Below are 18,600 nucleotides of genomic sequence, written 5' to 3' on the forward strand. Positions count from 1 at the left end.
TTTGACTTTCGAGCTCCATTTGTGACCTTGACGTTTGACCTACCGACTCTGCACATCATATCATTGCGACCTTGCTTAATGCCAAGTTTAAATCGTCATGGAGAACATACGCCGCGCCCGGGGATCGAACTCGAGACCCTGCGCTCTCCCTACTGATATATTGCAACGCGAGTAAGAGTAGAGAAAAGAATCTTAACTTTATCTGGAATGATCTTAAATGTAAATAATTATCACAGTTTTAAAATGTTTGCCTGCGAAGGAACTAGGAATGTAAATTGATACAGTGCTAAATGGTAATAAGAGGGCGAGTGTAGTAATACAAAAACTATAACCCCATCTTATATTATTTAATAATAATTTCCCATTTTGTTCTTATTTTTCATTTAATACAGTAATGCTAATTGAAAAAAATAACCAGACATATATACACATGACCACCCGATATATAATTTGGTGAAGCTATTCGTGTTGTGTGAAAAAAAAATTGAATCGATTCTCCGCTTCGATCGATGACAGAATGAATGGAAGGTAAGTTTTGTCTTCTTTTTATATAAAATGAGCCGCGCCGTGAGAAAACCAACATAGTGGCTTTGCGAACAGCATGGATCCAGACCAGACTGCGCGGATGCTGTTCGCAAACGGTTTCTCTAATTACATAAGACTTTAAAAGCGAACAACATGGATCCTGACCAGACTGCGCGGATGCGCAGGCTTGTCTGGATCCATGCTAGTCGCAAAGCCACTATGTTGGTTTTGTCATGGTGCAGCTCAAATGTAACTGGTTGTATACAATATATTGTAACCTAAATGAATTTTGGAGAATAAAGACTTGAAATAAGATATATGCACAAAGAGTATATGAAACTTCCTCAAGTGGCTCTGGAAGATCTGTGCTAAAGTTTAATCAATGAGAAGTACAAACATACAATGTCGACTGTTACATATCATAACTAACAAATCCTAAAGATTACCTTGCTTTGGGTTTAAGAGTCAAGCCGACACAATGTAGGTCCAAAGGGGTCCGACACGTGTGGGTCACCTTAATATGGCATAATAAATAGTCCTAAGGCACTGGGGGCAAAAACATTGGTCAATAGATATATAACTGTGACCAGGGAAATTGCTCTCTATGGGCCCTTTAACTACCTCACTCTACAAAACCCCCAAAATTTTTAACACGCTTCGTTGAATCCATTGTTTCTCTCAGTGAATTACAGGGCTATGCATTGCCACTCATGAAAACACACAACTTTAATCCATGCCTTAAATAATGTTCATTTTGTCAAGCTTTGTATGTCACAATAACGAATAAATTTCGATCCATTTACACGCGTTCGTACACACGGAATGCATCAGTAAAATGACTCTTGAACGCAAGTTGTCGGTAAAAAATTGCTACAGTCCGATAAACAAACATATTTACTAACACTCACCACTAATGTTATATTTATATTTCACTTAACACAGACGAAAATCAGTTCCAAGTAAATTTTAAAAATATTTCCCCCACCATCCTCCATCTTTACTGGCGCGTGCTATTTGACAGAACGGGTGATGTAACAAGTGATTTTAAAGCGCTTAGCCAATCAAATCATTTTTTACATCATCGGTACTGTCAATAGCACGCGACATGGAAAATGGAGTATGTTGGCGAAAATGTTTTGAAATTTACTTGGAACTGATTTTTGTCTATGTTAAGTGAAACAGAAATATTTCAACAGTGGTGAGTGTTAGTAAAATATGTTTGTTTATCGATCTGTAGCAATTACTCGCCGATAATTTGAATTTAAGATTCATTTTACTGATGAATTCCGTGTGTACGAACCCGTGTAAATGGATCGGAATTTATTCGTTATTGTGACATACAAAGCTCGACAAAATGAACATGATTTAAGGCATGGATTAAAGTTGTGTGTTTTCATGAGTGGCAATGCATAGCCCTGTAATTCACTGAGAGAAACAATGGATGCAACGAAGCGTGTTAAAAATTTTGGGGGTTTTGTAGAGTGAGGTAGTTAAAGGGCCCATAGAGAGCAATTTCCCTGGTCACAGTTATATATCTATTGACCAATGTTTTTGCCCCCAGTGGCTTAGGACTATTTATTATGCCATACTAAGGTGACCCACACGTGTCGGACCCCTTTGTGTAGGTCATATGACGACTTTCCCGGAATCCAGGAGGAAGACTCAAACAAAGGGGTCCGACACGTGTGGGTCACCTTAATATGGCATAATAAATAGTCCTAAGGCACTGGGGGCAAAAACATTGGTCAATAGATATATAACTGTGACCAGGGAAATTGCTCTCTATGGGCCCTTTAACTACCTCACTCTACAAAACCCCCAAAATTTTTAACACGCTTCGTTGAATCCATTGTTTCTCTCAGTGAATTACAGGGCTATGCATTGCCACTCATGAAAACACACAACTTTAATCCATGCCTTAAATAATGTTCATTTTGTCAAGCTTTGTATGTCACAATAACGAATAAATTTCGATCCATTTACACGCGTTCGTACACACGGAATGCATCAGTAAAATGACTCTTGAACGCAAGTTGTCGGTAAAAAATTGCTACAGTCCGATAAACAAACATATTTACTAACACTCACCACTAATGTTATATTTATATTTCACTTAACACAGACGAAAATCAGTTCCAAGTAAATTTTAAAAATATTTCCCCCACCATCCTCCATCTTTACTGGCGCGTGCTATTTGACAGAACGGGTGATGTAACAAGTGATTTTAAAGCGCTTAGCCAATCAAATCATTTTTTACATCATCGGTACTGTCAATAGCACGCGACATGGAAAATGGAGTATGTTGGCGAAAATGTTTTGAAATTTACTTGGAACTGATTTTTGTCTATGTTAAGTGAAACAGAAATATTTCAACAGTGGTGAGTGTTAGTAAAATATGTTTGTTTATCGATCTGTAGCAATTACTCGCCGATAATTTGAATTTAAGATTCATTTTACTGATGAATTCCGTGTGTACGAACCCGTGTAAATGGATCGGAATTTATTCGTTATTGTGACATACAAAGCTCGACAAAATGAACATGATTTAAGGCATGGATTAAAGTTGTGTGTTTTCATGAGTGGCAATGCATAGCCCTGTAATTCACTGAGAGAAACAATGGATGCAACGAAGCGTGTTAAAAATTTTGGGGGTTTTGTAGAGTGAGGTAGTTAAAGGGCCCATAGAGAGCAATTTCCCTGGTCACAGTTATATATCTATTGACCAATGTTTTTGCCCCCAGTGGCTTAGGACTATTTATTATGCCATACTAAGGTGACCCACACGTGTCGGACCCCTTTGGACTCAAAGTGCCGCTCCAAACATTGTTTCAGACATGGACGGGCAACTGAGTAGAACCACCGACCTCCCGTATGCCAGCATGATGACTTCTTCTTCCCATGAAGAATTCCACACCCCAAGTTACGTAAAATTTGATATAACATAATATGGTTATTGTAACTGTTATAGTACATTGATCTGCAGTGAGTGTTGTACTTGCCTCGAGGGGATTATTTAACAGGTCTGGATTCCACGAGGAGCTTGTGCCGAGTGTTATCTGGTCTGGCAAAATCCACGGAAGCCGAATGCACCATTGCAGATCAAGGAAATGTTTTAATGGCTCTTTTGTAATATACTATATATACCTGTTTCTATTGTTATATCACCCAAAATTTGCAGCAGTGAGTTTTAGAAGTGAATTGTTTGACTTATGAAACGTCGATACCACCATTGCGTAATTCCTATTCGAATATTTTTTCCGTATCCGATTAGAGTTGTATACAGGATTTTCTATTCCTAAAATACATGCTGTAAATGAGACAGAAAATTCGTGTGCAATAAGGATATAATTATATTGTTTCCCTTTAATGAATATGTATTGTAAGTAGGTTCATGTGTTAATCGGTTACATAGATAGTCAAAAATCCCTATTTTTCACTAGAGCAGGGGGAAAACTTTGCATTCAATGCGTCATGTCGGATAATACTGTATGTGGGAAAATATCTTGTACTCATATGTCATGTGCTAATTAAAAGATCTAATTATGTTAGGCCAAAAGTTACTTTTTTAATCATCGGGATTTTCAGTTTCGGACGGACGGATGCACATACGCACGGCTCGAAGCCGGGCGGACAAAGCTATATCAAAAGGAAAAATTTTGTCACTAACAGGAGCAATCTGTTTAAAGCACCGATAGAGGGTAACGTTCAGACGACCTTCCCGCTAGCAAATGAGAGCTTTGAAAATGAAAGCAGTTGAAACAAGAGCTGTCTGATGACAGCGCGCTCGACTATTCGAAGAATTGATTGAAGAATGGGGTCAAAATATTTCCACGGATATTCAGACAAAAGGAATAAATAGATTAGACAAACAATGTTCCTGTATTACTTTGATTTCGATAAGTCTTGCACTAAATGGCAATATATGAGCCAATTTCAAAGTCCAAAAAGGGCCATAATTCAGTCAAAATAGTTATGTACTCTTGCCTACAGATGGAAATCATAATGATAAACAAGTGTTCAAAGTTTAAAAGCCATATGTCAAATAGTTTTGACAAAACATGGACTTGTATGAAAACAGAACCAATTTCAAAATCCAAAAAGGACCATAATTCAGCCAAAATAGATGACAGAGTTATGTTCTCTTTCCTACAGATAGAGACTATTATACTAAACAAGTGATAAAAGTTTCAAAGCCATATGTCAAACACTTAACAAAAAATATGAACTGGTACGAAAAACTTAACAAAGATTTCTAAGTCAAAATGGGCCATAATTCAGCCAAAATCCTTGATGGAGTTATGTACTCTTGCCTATAACTGGACATGGTGATGGTAAACAGGTGTTGAAAGTTTCAAAGCTTTATCTCAAAAGACTTTGTCAAAATATGAACTGGTACGAAATATTAACCCAGATTTCTAAGTCAAAAAGAGCCATAATTCAGCCAAAATCCTTGATGGAGTTATGTACTCTTGCCTATAACTGGACATGGTGATGGTAAACAAGTATTGAAAGTTTCAAAGCTTTATCTCAAAAGACTTTGTCAAAATATGAACTGGTACGAAAAACTTAACCATGATTTCTAAGACAAAAGGGGCCATAATTCAGCCAAAATCCTTGATGGAGTTATGTACTCTTGCCTATAACTGGACATGGTGATGGTAAACAGGTGTTGAAAGTTTCAAAGCTTTATCTCAAAAGACTGTCAAAATATGAACTGGTACGAAATATTAACCCAGATTTCTAAGTCAAAAAGGGCCATAATTCAGCCAAAATCCTTGATGGAGTTATGTGCTCTTGCCTATAACTGGACATGGTGATGGTAAACAAATATTGAAAGTTTCAAAGCTTTATCTCAAAAGACTTTGTCAAAATATGAACTGGTACGAAAAACTTAACCATGATTTCTAAGTCAAAAGGGGCCATAATTCAGCCAAAATCCTTGACTGAGTTATGTGCTCTTGCCTATAACTGGCCATGATGATGGTAAACAAGTGTTGAAAGTTTCAAAGCTTTATCTCAAAAGACTTTGTCAAAATGTGGACTGGTACGAAAAACTTAACCCAAGGTGTGACGCCGACGCCGACGCCGACACCGACGCCGACACCGACGCCGACGCCGTGGTGAGTAGGATAGCTCTACTTATTCTTCGAATAGTCGAGCTAAAAATATATATTGAACTTGGGATTCAGTTTTCGATACGGGTCTATCATTTTTATGTCTTCGACCTCGTACTTTTTTTGCAAAGAAATAAAGCAAAAATATTTTATGTTATGGAAGCATAATTATATGAATTAGTTTTTTCCTATTCAAAATTTGTAACGCTGTACCGGAGGTGAACTGTCTTAATTACAAAGCTTTATAATACCCATTGTGAAGTACATATGTATACATACATATGGTTTAGGACATAATTGCCGCGGTGGCCCAGGTTCTATTCCCGACTCGGGCACGATTTTTTCTTGATGTCGCATTTATCAAGATAGTTTAGCAATAAAAGCTCATAATAAGACACAATTCTAAATAAAAATCATTTTAGCCAAAATCTGGAGTCCAGGGCCCAGTTGTTCGAAACTTTAACAGACTGTTAAACTAATCGCCGGTTAAATTTTGATTCAAAATACTAGTCTTGGTGGGAAACACTAGTACGATGTTTTAATTTTACTGTAAAGACGTTTTAGTGTTCATAATCCTGAAGTCATACATTTGTTTTTCTAAGTTTTCTAAAATGTTGAAATATTACTTTAAAAGTTAATCGACTGTTAGCTTAATCAACTGTTAAAGTTTCGAACAACTGGGCCTTGGCCCCAATTTCACGAAAAAACTTAAGTAATTGCTTAGCTTAGTCTGTTATTTTAAAGCTTTTTTACGTCTTCAATGTTGACTTTTTCATCTATATCATACCCATACATGACTCCTTCATAGACCAAAACACAACAATTCTGAATTTTACAGAAAATGAAGTATAAAAATAAAATAAGAAGTATACTTAAGCAAATACTTAAGTTCGTTATATCGTGCTTTAATTTGCGTGACTGAAACAAGTACTGCAGACAAATACTACTAACCATAGTTTAATTTAGCTTTATATACATAGGTATAGAAAAAATCAGCATTAAATATCAATACCTTAAACAATAGCATGATTTTAAAATAACAGACTTAACTAAGTAATAACTTAAGGTGGTTTTTTTCGTGAAATTGGGGCCAGTCCCTTTATGCTAAACGTTTGTTGAAACAAATCGTTCGGATTGTTCAAATGAAAATAACAATACTGGAATTCAGAGTATATAGAACTGAAATGAAACTGAATTGGTCGTCATCAGATCTAACATTTAGGAAGATCGAGTACTTTAGTCAGATTACTAGGAAGAGATGAGCCCTTAATGTCTGTTACAGTAACTGTTTACAGTCTTTACTGTGAAGGTCTACTGACCTATATTAGGGTGGCAAATGGTCATCTGCGTTTCCAGTAATAATGTCCCCTTAGATTTAAGTGTGGGAATCTTTTGTGAAATGTAGACAAAAAGATGGATAACTTCTGTGAATATTCGTTTAATTGGGGGAACTATATTGGATATATCTATATGTTTTAACATCATTGTCATCTTTTAATGTAATTGACGAAGTGCAGTAATACTGTTGTCTGTGTTGCGCTAGTCTAGTGTGCATTTCATTCAGACCGAATGCACATTTTTCACTCATCAATTAGGTTCGAGTCTGTGCACAGCATTAAACCTGACCTTTGGCAAAGATTCATTCAGAGACGACTGATCTGTGAACAATTCAAGAGGTTATACTTTAAGAGTTCCCTGAAGCTGCGTGTTTTCTAAACACTTAAAGTATTATTATTTTACCAGATTTGTGTATCTCTTTTTTCATGTAAAGCACGTTCAAAGACAGCTACTCAGGGCGCCAAATTCATCCTCTACTAGTACAGAGTGTCACAGAGCGAGAAAAATCCCCCAGAACAGAGAGAGAAATACTCCAGGTAAAGGCATACCCGGCTAACTGGACAGTCTGGTTCTTTAACGTAATCGTGTATAGCACCTATACACGCGAAGCCGTCTTTCCAGGGAAGAACCAGAACTGGCTTTAGTTATGCAATTATAAACAATACAAAACTAATAAAAGAATAATGGTTTTCACAATATATTTATTTTCAAAAAAGTCAATAAATAAAACATTGGACGGATATTTGCATCACATTATACTGTATTTGATAGACACATTACGCGATATATTACAACCTATAATTTCTGCAAGTAAAGTTGACAAAATTAAAACTGAAACGAATATCACATCTAAGATAAATTCAAACCAAATATTTTCTTTCTGCTTTGTAAGTAGTTCCAGGTTATCTGCTGAATACTATATGTACTATATAATCCACAAAGCCAGTCGCTTATACAACACAATAAGTCATTAGGTCTATTGTACACTATATAATACATAACACTTCCACAGAATTTGAATTTTGTCTCAAGAATTGTCTCCCTTGGTATGTTATGGAAATATGCACCTTTAGTTCTTACGTTGTCGGTAAAACTGAAAAGAAAATAGCACATTTTTAAATCTAAACGTTCGCAAATGTATCTACAGATTCTTAAATTATGTTGGTGTTTAAGACTTCATATGGACAAAAATTAGGTCAAATGGCGACAGGTTGGCACAATCTATGGAATCAAGTTATCGGTAGGTCACATGGCGGTGGGCTTGCATGATCTATGGAAACAAGTTAGGTCACATGGCAACGGGCCGGCACTATCCATGGAAAGAAGTAAGGTGACATGGCGGCGGGTGGGCACAATCCATGGAAACAAGTAAGGTAACATGGCAACTTGTGTGAAACGATCTATAGAAATAAGTCACATGGCGGCGGGCGGGCATGGTCAATGGAAAGAATTTGGGTCACATGGCAACGGGTGGTCACGATTCATGAAAACAAGTTAGGTCATTCGGCAATGGTCGGACACAATCCACGGAAAGAAGTTAGGTCACACGACGACGGGTAGGCACGATCTATGGAAACAAGTTACGTAACATGGCAACGGGCATGGCAACAAGCGGGCACGATCCATGAAAAGGAGGTCACATTGCGACGGGCGTAGAATTACTTGAAATATATTTCAAAAATTAAATCATTCTTTAAACACCGATATTTGAATATGTATTTCAAGTCAGCAAGTGACAGTAGTAGTTAGAAGACCTGTACTTAGAATCGGAGTACAAACTTACATGCAAATGATGGCAGTTTCATTTCCTAAGCACTCGCTACTGTCCACCTCCTGAAAAATGAACGTGTAAAACAATATAAACATTTTATAGCTTTAACTTTACAGCCCTTGTAGCAAATTTAGTGTAACAATTATGAAACAGGTGCAGTAAGTAAAATTAATTGTTTAAGGTCAGCTGTTGACACTATAATCACCAAAATAATTACACTACATTTCATACTTTTTTTTCAGACATACGCATATAAGAAAAACAAAACCAAACATATAAGATTCTCGTTCTTGCTAAGAAGGTACGTAGTCAGAAATAATAAATGACTGGATTTTAATGAACAGCTGGAAAAGTTAACAAAATATAATTAGAAAATGACTTGAAAAAAAAAACAAGATAATTTCTAATTTAGTTCTAAGAAAATGTGCGAATAAAAGAACGTTAACCAAATGATGTCATCACTGCCTTGACAAAATATATTACAAGCTCCAAAACTGAAATAATGTGATGCATAAACCTAAACCAATACACAGCAAGCATGCATCGTTTTAATAAATCACTTGACTGCAATCAATTGAGGTTCAAATTGAAACATAAGCTATCTTTCTCTTCATATGTAAGTTGTTTGAAGGAAATGACAGTTTTGACAAATATTTCGCCCAACCATGGCTCCCAAAAAGTTTATGACTAACATTGTTAACACAGATAAAATGCTTTCAAGCAAATACATAAAATTAATACTTGTGTCTTTGGGCCCTGATTCTGGTTCCCATGAGGCGCAGGTCCATTATGTATTTATTTTATTTTTTTGAAAAACTTCTACTAGAAGATGTTAACAACCAAGTTGAATTCCATTAGTTAGATCTTGAGAAAAAGTTGTTTGAAGGTATCCTTTAACAGCATTGATCAGCAATATTGGTTTCCTTAAGGAGCAATTTGACCAGCAATATTTGGTTTGATGTACTGTATGGTCACATGAAGGACCAAGGTGAGCTGACACTAAATTAGTCCAAGTGATTTATCAAATACAATTTTCCCAACTGCAAATATTACCTAATGCCAATAAAAATTTGCTATGATGCAAAAATATTTGCAGATAATTAATTTATCGAGGCTGTTTTACCAAACATGTTTAACTAAGTGTACCACCTTCAGCTGGTGTTTCTTCTTTCTTTTCAGCTTCTTGAGTCTCTTCAGCTTTCTGTTCCGTGGTCTCTTCCTTTTTTGGTTCCTCTTCGGCTTTAGGCTCTTCTGTTTTAGCTGGTTCCTCCTCTGTTTTAGCTGGTTCCTCTTCTGTTTTAGCTGGTTCCTCTTCTGTTTTAGCTGGTTCCTCTTCCGTTTTAGCTGGTTCCTCCATTGCCTCTGTCTTTTGTTCAGTTTGTGCTGGTTCCTCTGCAGGCTGACTTTCTGCTGGTTTGGATTCTTCTATCCATGCAAAACGAAATGGTTTCAAGCAAAGTGATAATCAAACCAGCAGAGATGTGTAACTTTGACTAAATATTCTCAATATTTCTTGTAATAACAGGCACCTTTTATTCAAGAATATCTACAATACAACCTTTTAACCAATGACAATATTTTGTTTCTGTAATAAATAGTTCAATCTGGCATGATGTTTCTTTCAAATCTTCATGTCCATAAAGAGTTTTTGATAATTCATATGAATTTTACAAAGTTACACATCTCTTTACTAAACCAGTACCTCAGTTCAAGAGCAAAAGTGCAAAGCAATTTTTGCAAGAACAAGAGGGCCAAGATGGCCCTAGGTCGCTCACCTGAGTAACATACCATAACAGTGTAAACATGTTTGACCTAGTGATTTCATGGAGACAAATATTCTGACCAATTTTCATTAAGATTGGACCAAAAATATGGCCTCTTGAGTGTATACAAGCATTTTCTTTGATTTGACCTAGTGTCCTAGTTTTTAACTCCACATGACTCAGACCCCTACTTGTCCAAGATTTCATGAAAATAAACATTCTGACAAAGTTTCAGGAAGAATGGAGCAAAAAAGTGGCCTCTAGTGTATACACGCTTTTCCTTTGATTTGACCTAGTGACCTAGTTTTTTGACCCTGCGTGACCCAAATTCGAAATCATCTAAGACTTTATGATAACAAACATTCTGACCAAGTTTGACAGAATAAAAAATATGGCCCCTAGAGTGTAAACAAGCCTATTCTTTGATTTGACCTGGTGACCTAGTTTTTGACCCCATGTGACCCAGATAAAAATTCATCTGAGATTTTATGCAGACCAACATTCTGACCAAGTTTCAAGCACATCAAATGAAAAATGCCACCTCTAGATTGATATCAAGCTTTTCCTTTGATTTGACTGACTGACCTAGTTTTTGACCCAACATGACCAAGATACAAACTTGACCTAGAGGTCAACAAGACTAATACACTGACTAATTCTCATGAGTTTTAAACTTAAACTGCAGACTCTAGAGTGTTAACAAGATTTTTCTTTGATCTGGCCTAGTGATCTAGTTTCTGATCCAACATGATCCAGTTTTAAAATGACCTAGAAATCATCAAGACAAACATTACGACCAAGTTTCATAAAAATTGAGTCACAACTGTGGCCTCGAGAATGTTCGAGAAAGCCTTTCCTTTGATTTGACTGTGTGACCTAGTTTTTCATCCCACATGACCCAGATGTCATCAAGACAAATATTCTGACTAATTCTCATGACTTTCAAACTTAAATTGTGGTCTCTAGAGTGTTAACAAGATTTTCCTTTGATCTAGCCTATGACCTAGTTTTTGACCCCACATGACCCAGTTTCAAACCTGACCTAGAGATCATAAAGACAAACATTCTGACCAAGTTTCATAAAGATTGAGTCTTAACTGTGGTCTCTAGAGTGTTCACAAGCTATTCCTTTGATTTGACCAGGTGACCTAGTTTTTTACCCACATGACCCGGATTCAAACTTGACCTAGAGATCATCAAGACAAGCATTCTGACCAAGTTTCATAAAGATTGAGTCTTAACTGTGGCCTCTAGAGTGTTCACAAGCTTTTCCTTTGATCTGGCCTACTTACCTATCATTTAACCCAAAATGACCTTGACCTAGAGATCATCAAGACACATTCTTAAGGGGGGCGGTGGTCTAGTGCTTAAGGTGTCAGCTGCTCAACCCTGAGGTAGTGGGTTCCAGCCCTACTGGGATCACAACCATGACTTCTCATATGACACCAGTAGTGGTTTTTCCAGGAAGCGACTCGAGAGTGGTTCAAATAAGCTTGAAGCTTTTATCACAATCAAGCTGAGATAAGTTAGTATAAACTAAACATTCTGACCAAGTTTAATAAATACTGGGTCACAACTGTGGCTTCTAGAGTGTTCACAAGGCAAATCTTGAAGGACGACTTATGACAGACACCGCCTGACGCCGGACAATGACCAGTCACAATAGCTCACCCTGAGCACTTTGTGCTCAGGTGAGCTAAAAATAAGCTGAAAATGCCAACACAACTGCTGATTTAAGAGTTTTTCAGGTGTTTACAAAGATACCAAACACAAAAATACTATCAAAATGTGCAACCGAAACCTAACAACTATCTGAATGTAAAAAAACAAAATACAATTACCATACTTTGTAGAATGACATACAAAATCAAATTAAGACATTCATTACCTGTGGGTTTCTGCTCTGTTTGTTCTGGAAGATGAAAAGGAAAAAGTACTTCCATCATTCTTACATATGAAAAGTAAACATTAAACAAAAGTCTTTGTCACTTTTCAAACTGTTGTGTGCTGTTACATGTTACTTAGGTATGTGATTCTAAAGCATTCGAGTGAAATGGATGTTAAATATAATACAAATTATATCATTTGAATTAACAACAGTGAAAAAGTGCCTGTAAGTTATACTGGCTACATACAGAACATCACTAAGATGCTGAAATATGAAGTAGCTAGGCAAAATCTCTGATGAAACTATGACACTGATAGTGGTATCACATTTCATAAATTTACCTAGCTTGCAATAATCTTTCCAAACAAAAAAAAAAGATATTTTTTAATAACTCATTACTGCAAAAGAAAGTTCAAGTCTGATAATTACAATGGTATCACAATCAAATGTACCTAATAAACATGGCACGTTTTTCTTTTCAGCAGAAACAGAAATACTTCTACTGAATATAAAAAATAGGCAAAAAATATAAAACAGCTTAACAAAATGTAAAAGTATTAAGATTCTCTGAAATTGATTTGTTATTAATGGTAATGCCCTTGTTCAGGATGACTACTTGTGAACTCTTCATTAAATGCACTTTTTAGTTCCCCATTTTCTTTTGTTTGCCCAGTCATCATTGTACTGATTCATTTATGAAATACCACCTTCTGTGGTTTGTTCAGCTGGTTTCTCTTCCTGAGCTTGTGGTTCTGGACTTTTTGCTTTTTCTTCAGTAGTTTCTGCTTGCTGTTCAGCTTGCTGTTCAGCCGGCTGTTCCGTTTGTTGTTCAGGTGCTGCTTCACCTTCCGTTTGTTTTTCTTGTTGAGCTTCACCTGTTTTGTTAGCAGTTCAAAACTTTTGTGCATGTGAGTTATAAGTGAACAATTGTCAAATAATTTTCATAATGCTCTTCAGTAATCTATGTTCTATTTTTATGTTAAATTAAAAGTTAAAAAGAAACAAAGTGCTGTAAAGTTAAAGGTAATGTTAAAAGGTGAACATGTGCCATTCAAGGGAGTGAACTTTGTGAACCAATCAGCAGTATTTTTCCATGAACTTGTATGTGCACATATAATTTTTGCTAAGTTACTGTTAATTATATATGAACACATAATTTATGTATAATTAATTTCTAAGAAATATGAAACTTAAAATACAGTTTAAATCCAGTATATCAAATTCCAAGGGATTGAACGGTTTAACTTTGAGATAACCAAAATTCGACTCAAAATCATATCTTGTGTATGTGTATAACTGGATTGAAAAGGTCTTTGAGAAGGCCTGAATTTTGAAATAAGTGAGATCAAGATGTGGAGTTTCAACTGTTTATCACAACCTTACCTTGTATGTGTGGCAAAATGAAATAGCCAATAAATTTCTGGCTTTTATTTGATACTTTCGACCTTGATTTGAACAAATTGCAACCTCACAACAAAGAAATGGTTAACAACTTCTTAACCTTTACCCTGCTCCCAGTCATGATCATGGTCTGCACTGTTCGCTATTCAGTCAGTAAATTTTCAGTGAATACCCTTTCAAATAATAGATGGCATTGCTCAAATTGCATGATGCACCAGTCCATTTTGGAAATTTATCATGGTCAAGGTTAATTTCAATGCAATTAACCTCCTTTTTACGGTGAGGTGATGAAATGTAAAGAAGCACTTACTCTCACTTGGCTGCTGTGGAGTTTGATCTAAAAATAAATTAACACAGATTTACAGAATATATACAAAACAGAAATAAAGGACATCAAAGTTTTCATGAAAGTTTCAATACAATCACCTAAAACAAATAAGTTCCTAATTTACAACAACACTGCACGCTACATTTTTTGTGGTCGCTCCTTTATACATTTTTTCCATTTTCATGTAATCCTACAATCATGTAGTGTAGAGGATTTTTTCCTTCAAGAATCTCTAGCTACTTGTGAAAGTGATAGTGATAGTAAATCAGATGAACAACTCACTCTGTACTGTAAAGGAAAGCTTCATAATTTTGACTTGTATCATAAAAGCTGATGTTCTCATTGTTAGTCAATAACTTTTAAGTCCCGTCTTTCATCAATCTTTTACCATAAAATTTTCCTTAAGGTAGCAGACTGGTAACGGCATTCAGAATTAAATGCAATTTCACATTCTCGTCATTATTGCAACATTTTTGGACCGTAAGTGTAGCTCATAAGTGCAATGGTTTCCGTAATAACTGGAGAATGCGAAAAGCACATATGAAAAAATTACAGTCAAACAGAAATTGCTGACAACCCTTACAGATCCTTTACCTTAAAACATAATGTATAGTTTATTACCTTCAGCTGGTTTCTGCTCCTGTTGATCTGAAAATGGAACACATTTTTTATTAGATGACCATTGAAATATATTTAAGAAATAATAAATCTGTTCCTATATTTTATCAGTTAATAAAATATGGGCAGGAGTTTGGATGCGTAATAATTAAATCACGAGTGCGTAGCACGAGTGATTTAATTATTCGCATCCAAGCGACTGCCCATGTTTTATTAATTGATAAAATTACTGGAACATATTTATTATTTCGATTCTAACAACGCAAATAATTCACATTTTACAGTACTACATTTTCAGCGCAATACGTCATTCGGGTCATATGCTATTACAAATTACCCCCTATGGTTAGAAAGTGTTGCATAGCCAATGGAACGTATAGATATTTGTTTCTTTTTTATCAGAATTTTGAGAAGTATTTATAAATTAGTAATCTAACAACTCGCAAAATAATTATGAACAAAATCATCAAATTAGGCGAGTTGACCTTGTGTTTATATGACGTCACATCATTATGACGTCATACTTTATGTCATACATTTATGACGTCACCGCTGAATCATAATTGAGCTAATTGAATGGCTCGTAGAGATCAAAATGTGTTTTACGGTCCTAAAATAAGTCAGTATGACTTTTTATCATATTTATGTCTTTGAAATGCTGTTTTCAACCGTTTGGCCCTGAAATAATTCGTATGTAATGGAAATGAAGTTGATTCTCTTATGTCACAATCATAGGGGAGTGAAATGTAACAGCCATCCATATTTTATCGTAGATTCATGTATAGGCGATTTCGCTATGTGTTTATATAGCAATTGCTGCGGATCGTGTTAGAATTATAAATAAGTTCCAGGTGTCTACATTCTACCTTTTAACTTTTAGCAGAAAAATTATTTTCAAATTGCATTATTTCAAGTAAGTTCTGTTTTTATTTTTTTTTGTTGGGTTTAACATATATCATTGATATGATAGTTATTATATGTCATTATGGCAATCTAACTTTTCATCATGGAGAAAAACCACAATTTACTTCCTGAAAATCCTAGTAATAAGATGTATTCAGCTTCACCACATTAATTGTGTATGAAGAGTTACATGCATAATTAAATGTCATTCAATTATTACACTTCCCCAGTTTTTTAGTGGTAGTACCCATTTATGCTGTATTTAGCAACATATGTATTTTGAACAAGAGCTGTCTCCATAGGATGACACATCCCCCGATGGCACTTTGAATGAATAGTTATGGCCGATGTCAGAGTTTAGGACCTTTGACCTACGGACCTGGGACTTGCGCGTGACACGTCGTCTTACTGTGGTACACATTCATGCCCAATAATTTTAAAATCCATGCATGAATGACAAAGATATGGACCGGACACGCCCATCAATGCACTATCATGAAATATGACCTTTAACGTCTAAGTTTGACCTTGACCTTTGAGCTACAGACCTGGGTCTTGCACGCGACACGTCGTCTTACTGTGGTACACATTCATGCCAAGTTATTTGAAAATCCATCCATGGATGACAAAGATATGGACCGGACACGAATGCACTATCATGAAAAATGACCTTTAACGTCTAAGTGTGACCTTGACCTTTGAGCTACGGACCTGGGTCTTGCGCGCGACACGTCGTCTTACTGTGGTACACATTCACGCCAAGTTATTTGAAAATCCATCCATGGACGACAAAGATATGGACCGGACACGAATGCACTATCATGAAAAATAACCTTTAACGTCTAAGTGTGACCTTGACCTTTGAGCTACGGACCTGGGTCTTGCGCGCGACATGTCGTCTTACTGTGGTACACATTCATGCCAAGTTATTTGAAAATCCATCCATCGATGACAAAGATATGGACCGGACACGAAAATTGCGGACAGACTGACAGACTGACAGACCGACAGATGGTTCAAAAACTATATGCCTCCCTTCGGGGGCATAAAAATAATGTACAGTTAATACAAATAATCACCTTTATGTTATAGAAAATTATTACTATCTATAGAAATTGTACAAATTCTGGATCTAGTATATTTTTAACTGTTGCAGAAACAAACTAGAGCTGTCACTAAAGGTGATGAATGTACCCCCTGCATGCACTGACGCAGTACATTGCAATTTGACGCACACAAGATTGCATAATTATGTGGACTGTATGTATACAGTATAGTAACAAAAAACAAAGTCCCATAACTATGCAGAATATTTATCTAAAAGAATGTAACATGCACCATGCACAACTAGAGTTGGTACTGATGACTTGTGTGAAGTTTCATTTAATTGTGTGTAAGGGTTTGGTAGATTAGGCAAGCACAAGATTGCATATGCAGACTGTATGTACATAGTATGTTAACAAGAAACAAAGTCCCATACCTCTGCAATTTTTGTCGCTGAAAGAACCTAATATGCCCCATGCACAACTACTGTTGTTACTGATCACTTGTGTGAAGTTTCATTAAATTGTGTCAAGGGGATGAAGAGAGATGATGCGCACAAGATTGTGTCTATGTATATAGTATAGTAACAAAAAAACAAAGTCCCATAACTGTGCAAATTTTTTTTCTGAAAGAACCTAACATGCCCCATGCACAACTACTGTTGGTACTGATCACTTGTGTGAAGTTTCATTAAATTGTGTCAAGGGGATGAGGAGAGATGGTGCGCACAAGATTGTGTCTATGTATATAGTATAGTAACAAAAAAACAAAGTCCCATAACTCTGCAAAATTTTTTTCTAAAAGAACCTAACATGCCCCATGCACAACTACTGTTGGTACTGATCACTTGTGTGAAGTTTCATTAAATTCTGTCAAGGGGATAAGGAGAGATGATGCGCACAAGATTGCGTCTACGGACAGTCGGCCAGACAGACAGACGGACAGACAGACAGACAGACAGACAACCTGAAACCAGTATACCCCCCCTTACAACTTTGTTGTCGGGGGGTACAATAAGAAATATCTCACAACAATATTTCAGTTAATAAGGAAATAAGTTGTAAATTGTCTTTTTCGTATAATCAATTTATATAGAAATAAATAGCTAATGAAAGTACTAAGAGTGGCTGCAGGAAACTCATATATATAACGGATGCTGAACTAAATCTGTTAACCCTTATCATGCTGGACACGACTGATTCTGCCTTTGCGACCAGTGTAGACCAAGATCAGTCTGCACATCCGTGCAGTCTGATCATGGTCTACACTGTTCGCTATTCAGTCAGTACGTTTTCAGTAAACACCCCTTCACCTGATAAACAGTACTGCCAAAATTGGAAGATTGACCAGTCCCTTATAGAAATTTAGCATGGTAAGGGTTAAGCTAAGAAAATACAAGCAGAGGAGATAATGGCCACACCCTTCTTTTAAAGATGCTTGCAACAAGTTCGTTTAATAACCCGTTTCAGGTCAGTGTTTCCTATTTACTTGTAATTAACGTTTTTATTTTTGTAATATTCATAGTTTATTTAAGTTTTTTCCCATTTAATTCAAATAATGATTATTGTATTACTCTTAGTTTACTTATGTTTTTCTTCATTTACTTATAATTAACGATTTGTTTTTATTATTATTCTTAGTGAATAATAAGACAGCCAGACTAAAGGAGCAAAAGGTTTGAATGACTGAGTCTACAAAACTAAATACTACAACAACACTAGTAACCAGGAACCTATCGACTACCTCTATACCCTTTGGGACTAAGATGAAATATCAATATAATGCACAAAGTTCCACACACAAGACAAATGCGACAATAATCAAATTATAACAAAAGCTTCATGAGTTAGTATACTGACTGGTTAAAAGAACAGGCAATTATAGGCAGAGGATCAGTCCGTTTTTCT

General features: G+C 36.0%; 1 protein-coding gene across 24 annotated transcripts in view; it reads right to left on the minus strand.

The window, feature by feature from the left end:
- Window positions 1-7,931: 7,931 nt before the first annotated feature.
- LOC123539431 (thioredoxin domain-containing protein 6-like) overlaps window positions 7,932-18,600 on the minus strand; it is a 70,073-nt gene continuing 59,404 nt past the window's right edge. For 22 of the 24 annotated variants that reach the window (XM_053529465.1, XM_053529467.1, XM_053529464.1 and 19 more), the window contains 7 exons: window positions 14,750-14,776; window positions 14,111-14,137; window positions 13,107-13,274; window positions 12,400-12,423; window positions 9,898-10,173; window positions 8,761-8,810; window positions 7,932-8,070 (listed from right to left, as the gene is read on the minus strand). In XM_053529465.1, the coding sequence (XP_053385440.1) occupies window positions 8,797-8,810; window positions 9,898-10,173; window positions 12,400-12,423; window positions 13,107-13,274; window positions 14,111-14,137; window positions 14,750-14,776 (536 nt within the window). In that variant the 3' untranslated portion in view covers window positions 7,932-8,070; window positions 8,761-8,796. The remainder of the gene's footprint in view (window positions 8,071-8,760; window positions 8,811-9,897; window positions 10,174-12,399; window positions 12,424-13,106; window positions 13,275-14,110; window positions 14,138-14,749; window positions 14,777-18,600) is intronic. The other 2 variants (XM_053529463.1, XM_053529481.1) reach the window with 2 other exon arrangements.

The sequence above is a fragment of the Mercenaria mercenaria genome, chromosome 18, assembly GCF_021730395.1.
Source record: "Mercenaria mercenaria strain notata chromosome 18, MADL_Memer_1, whole genome shotgun sequence".
Taxonomy (NCBI): Eukaryota; Metazoa; Mollusca; class Bivalvia; order Venerida; family Veneridae; genus Mercenaria; species Mercenaria mercenaria.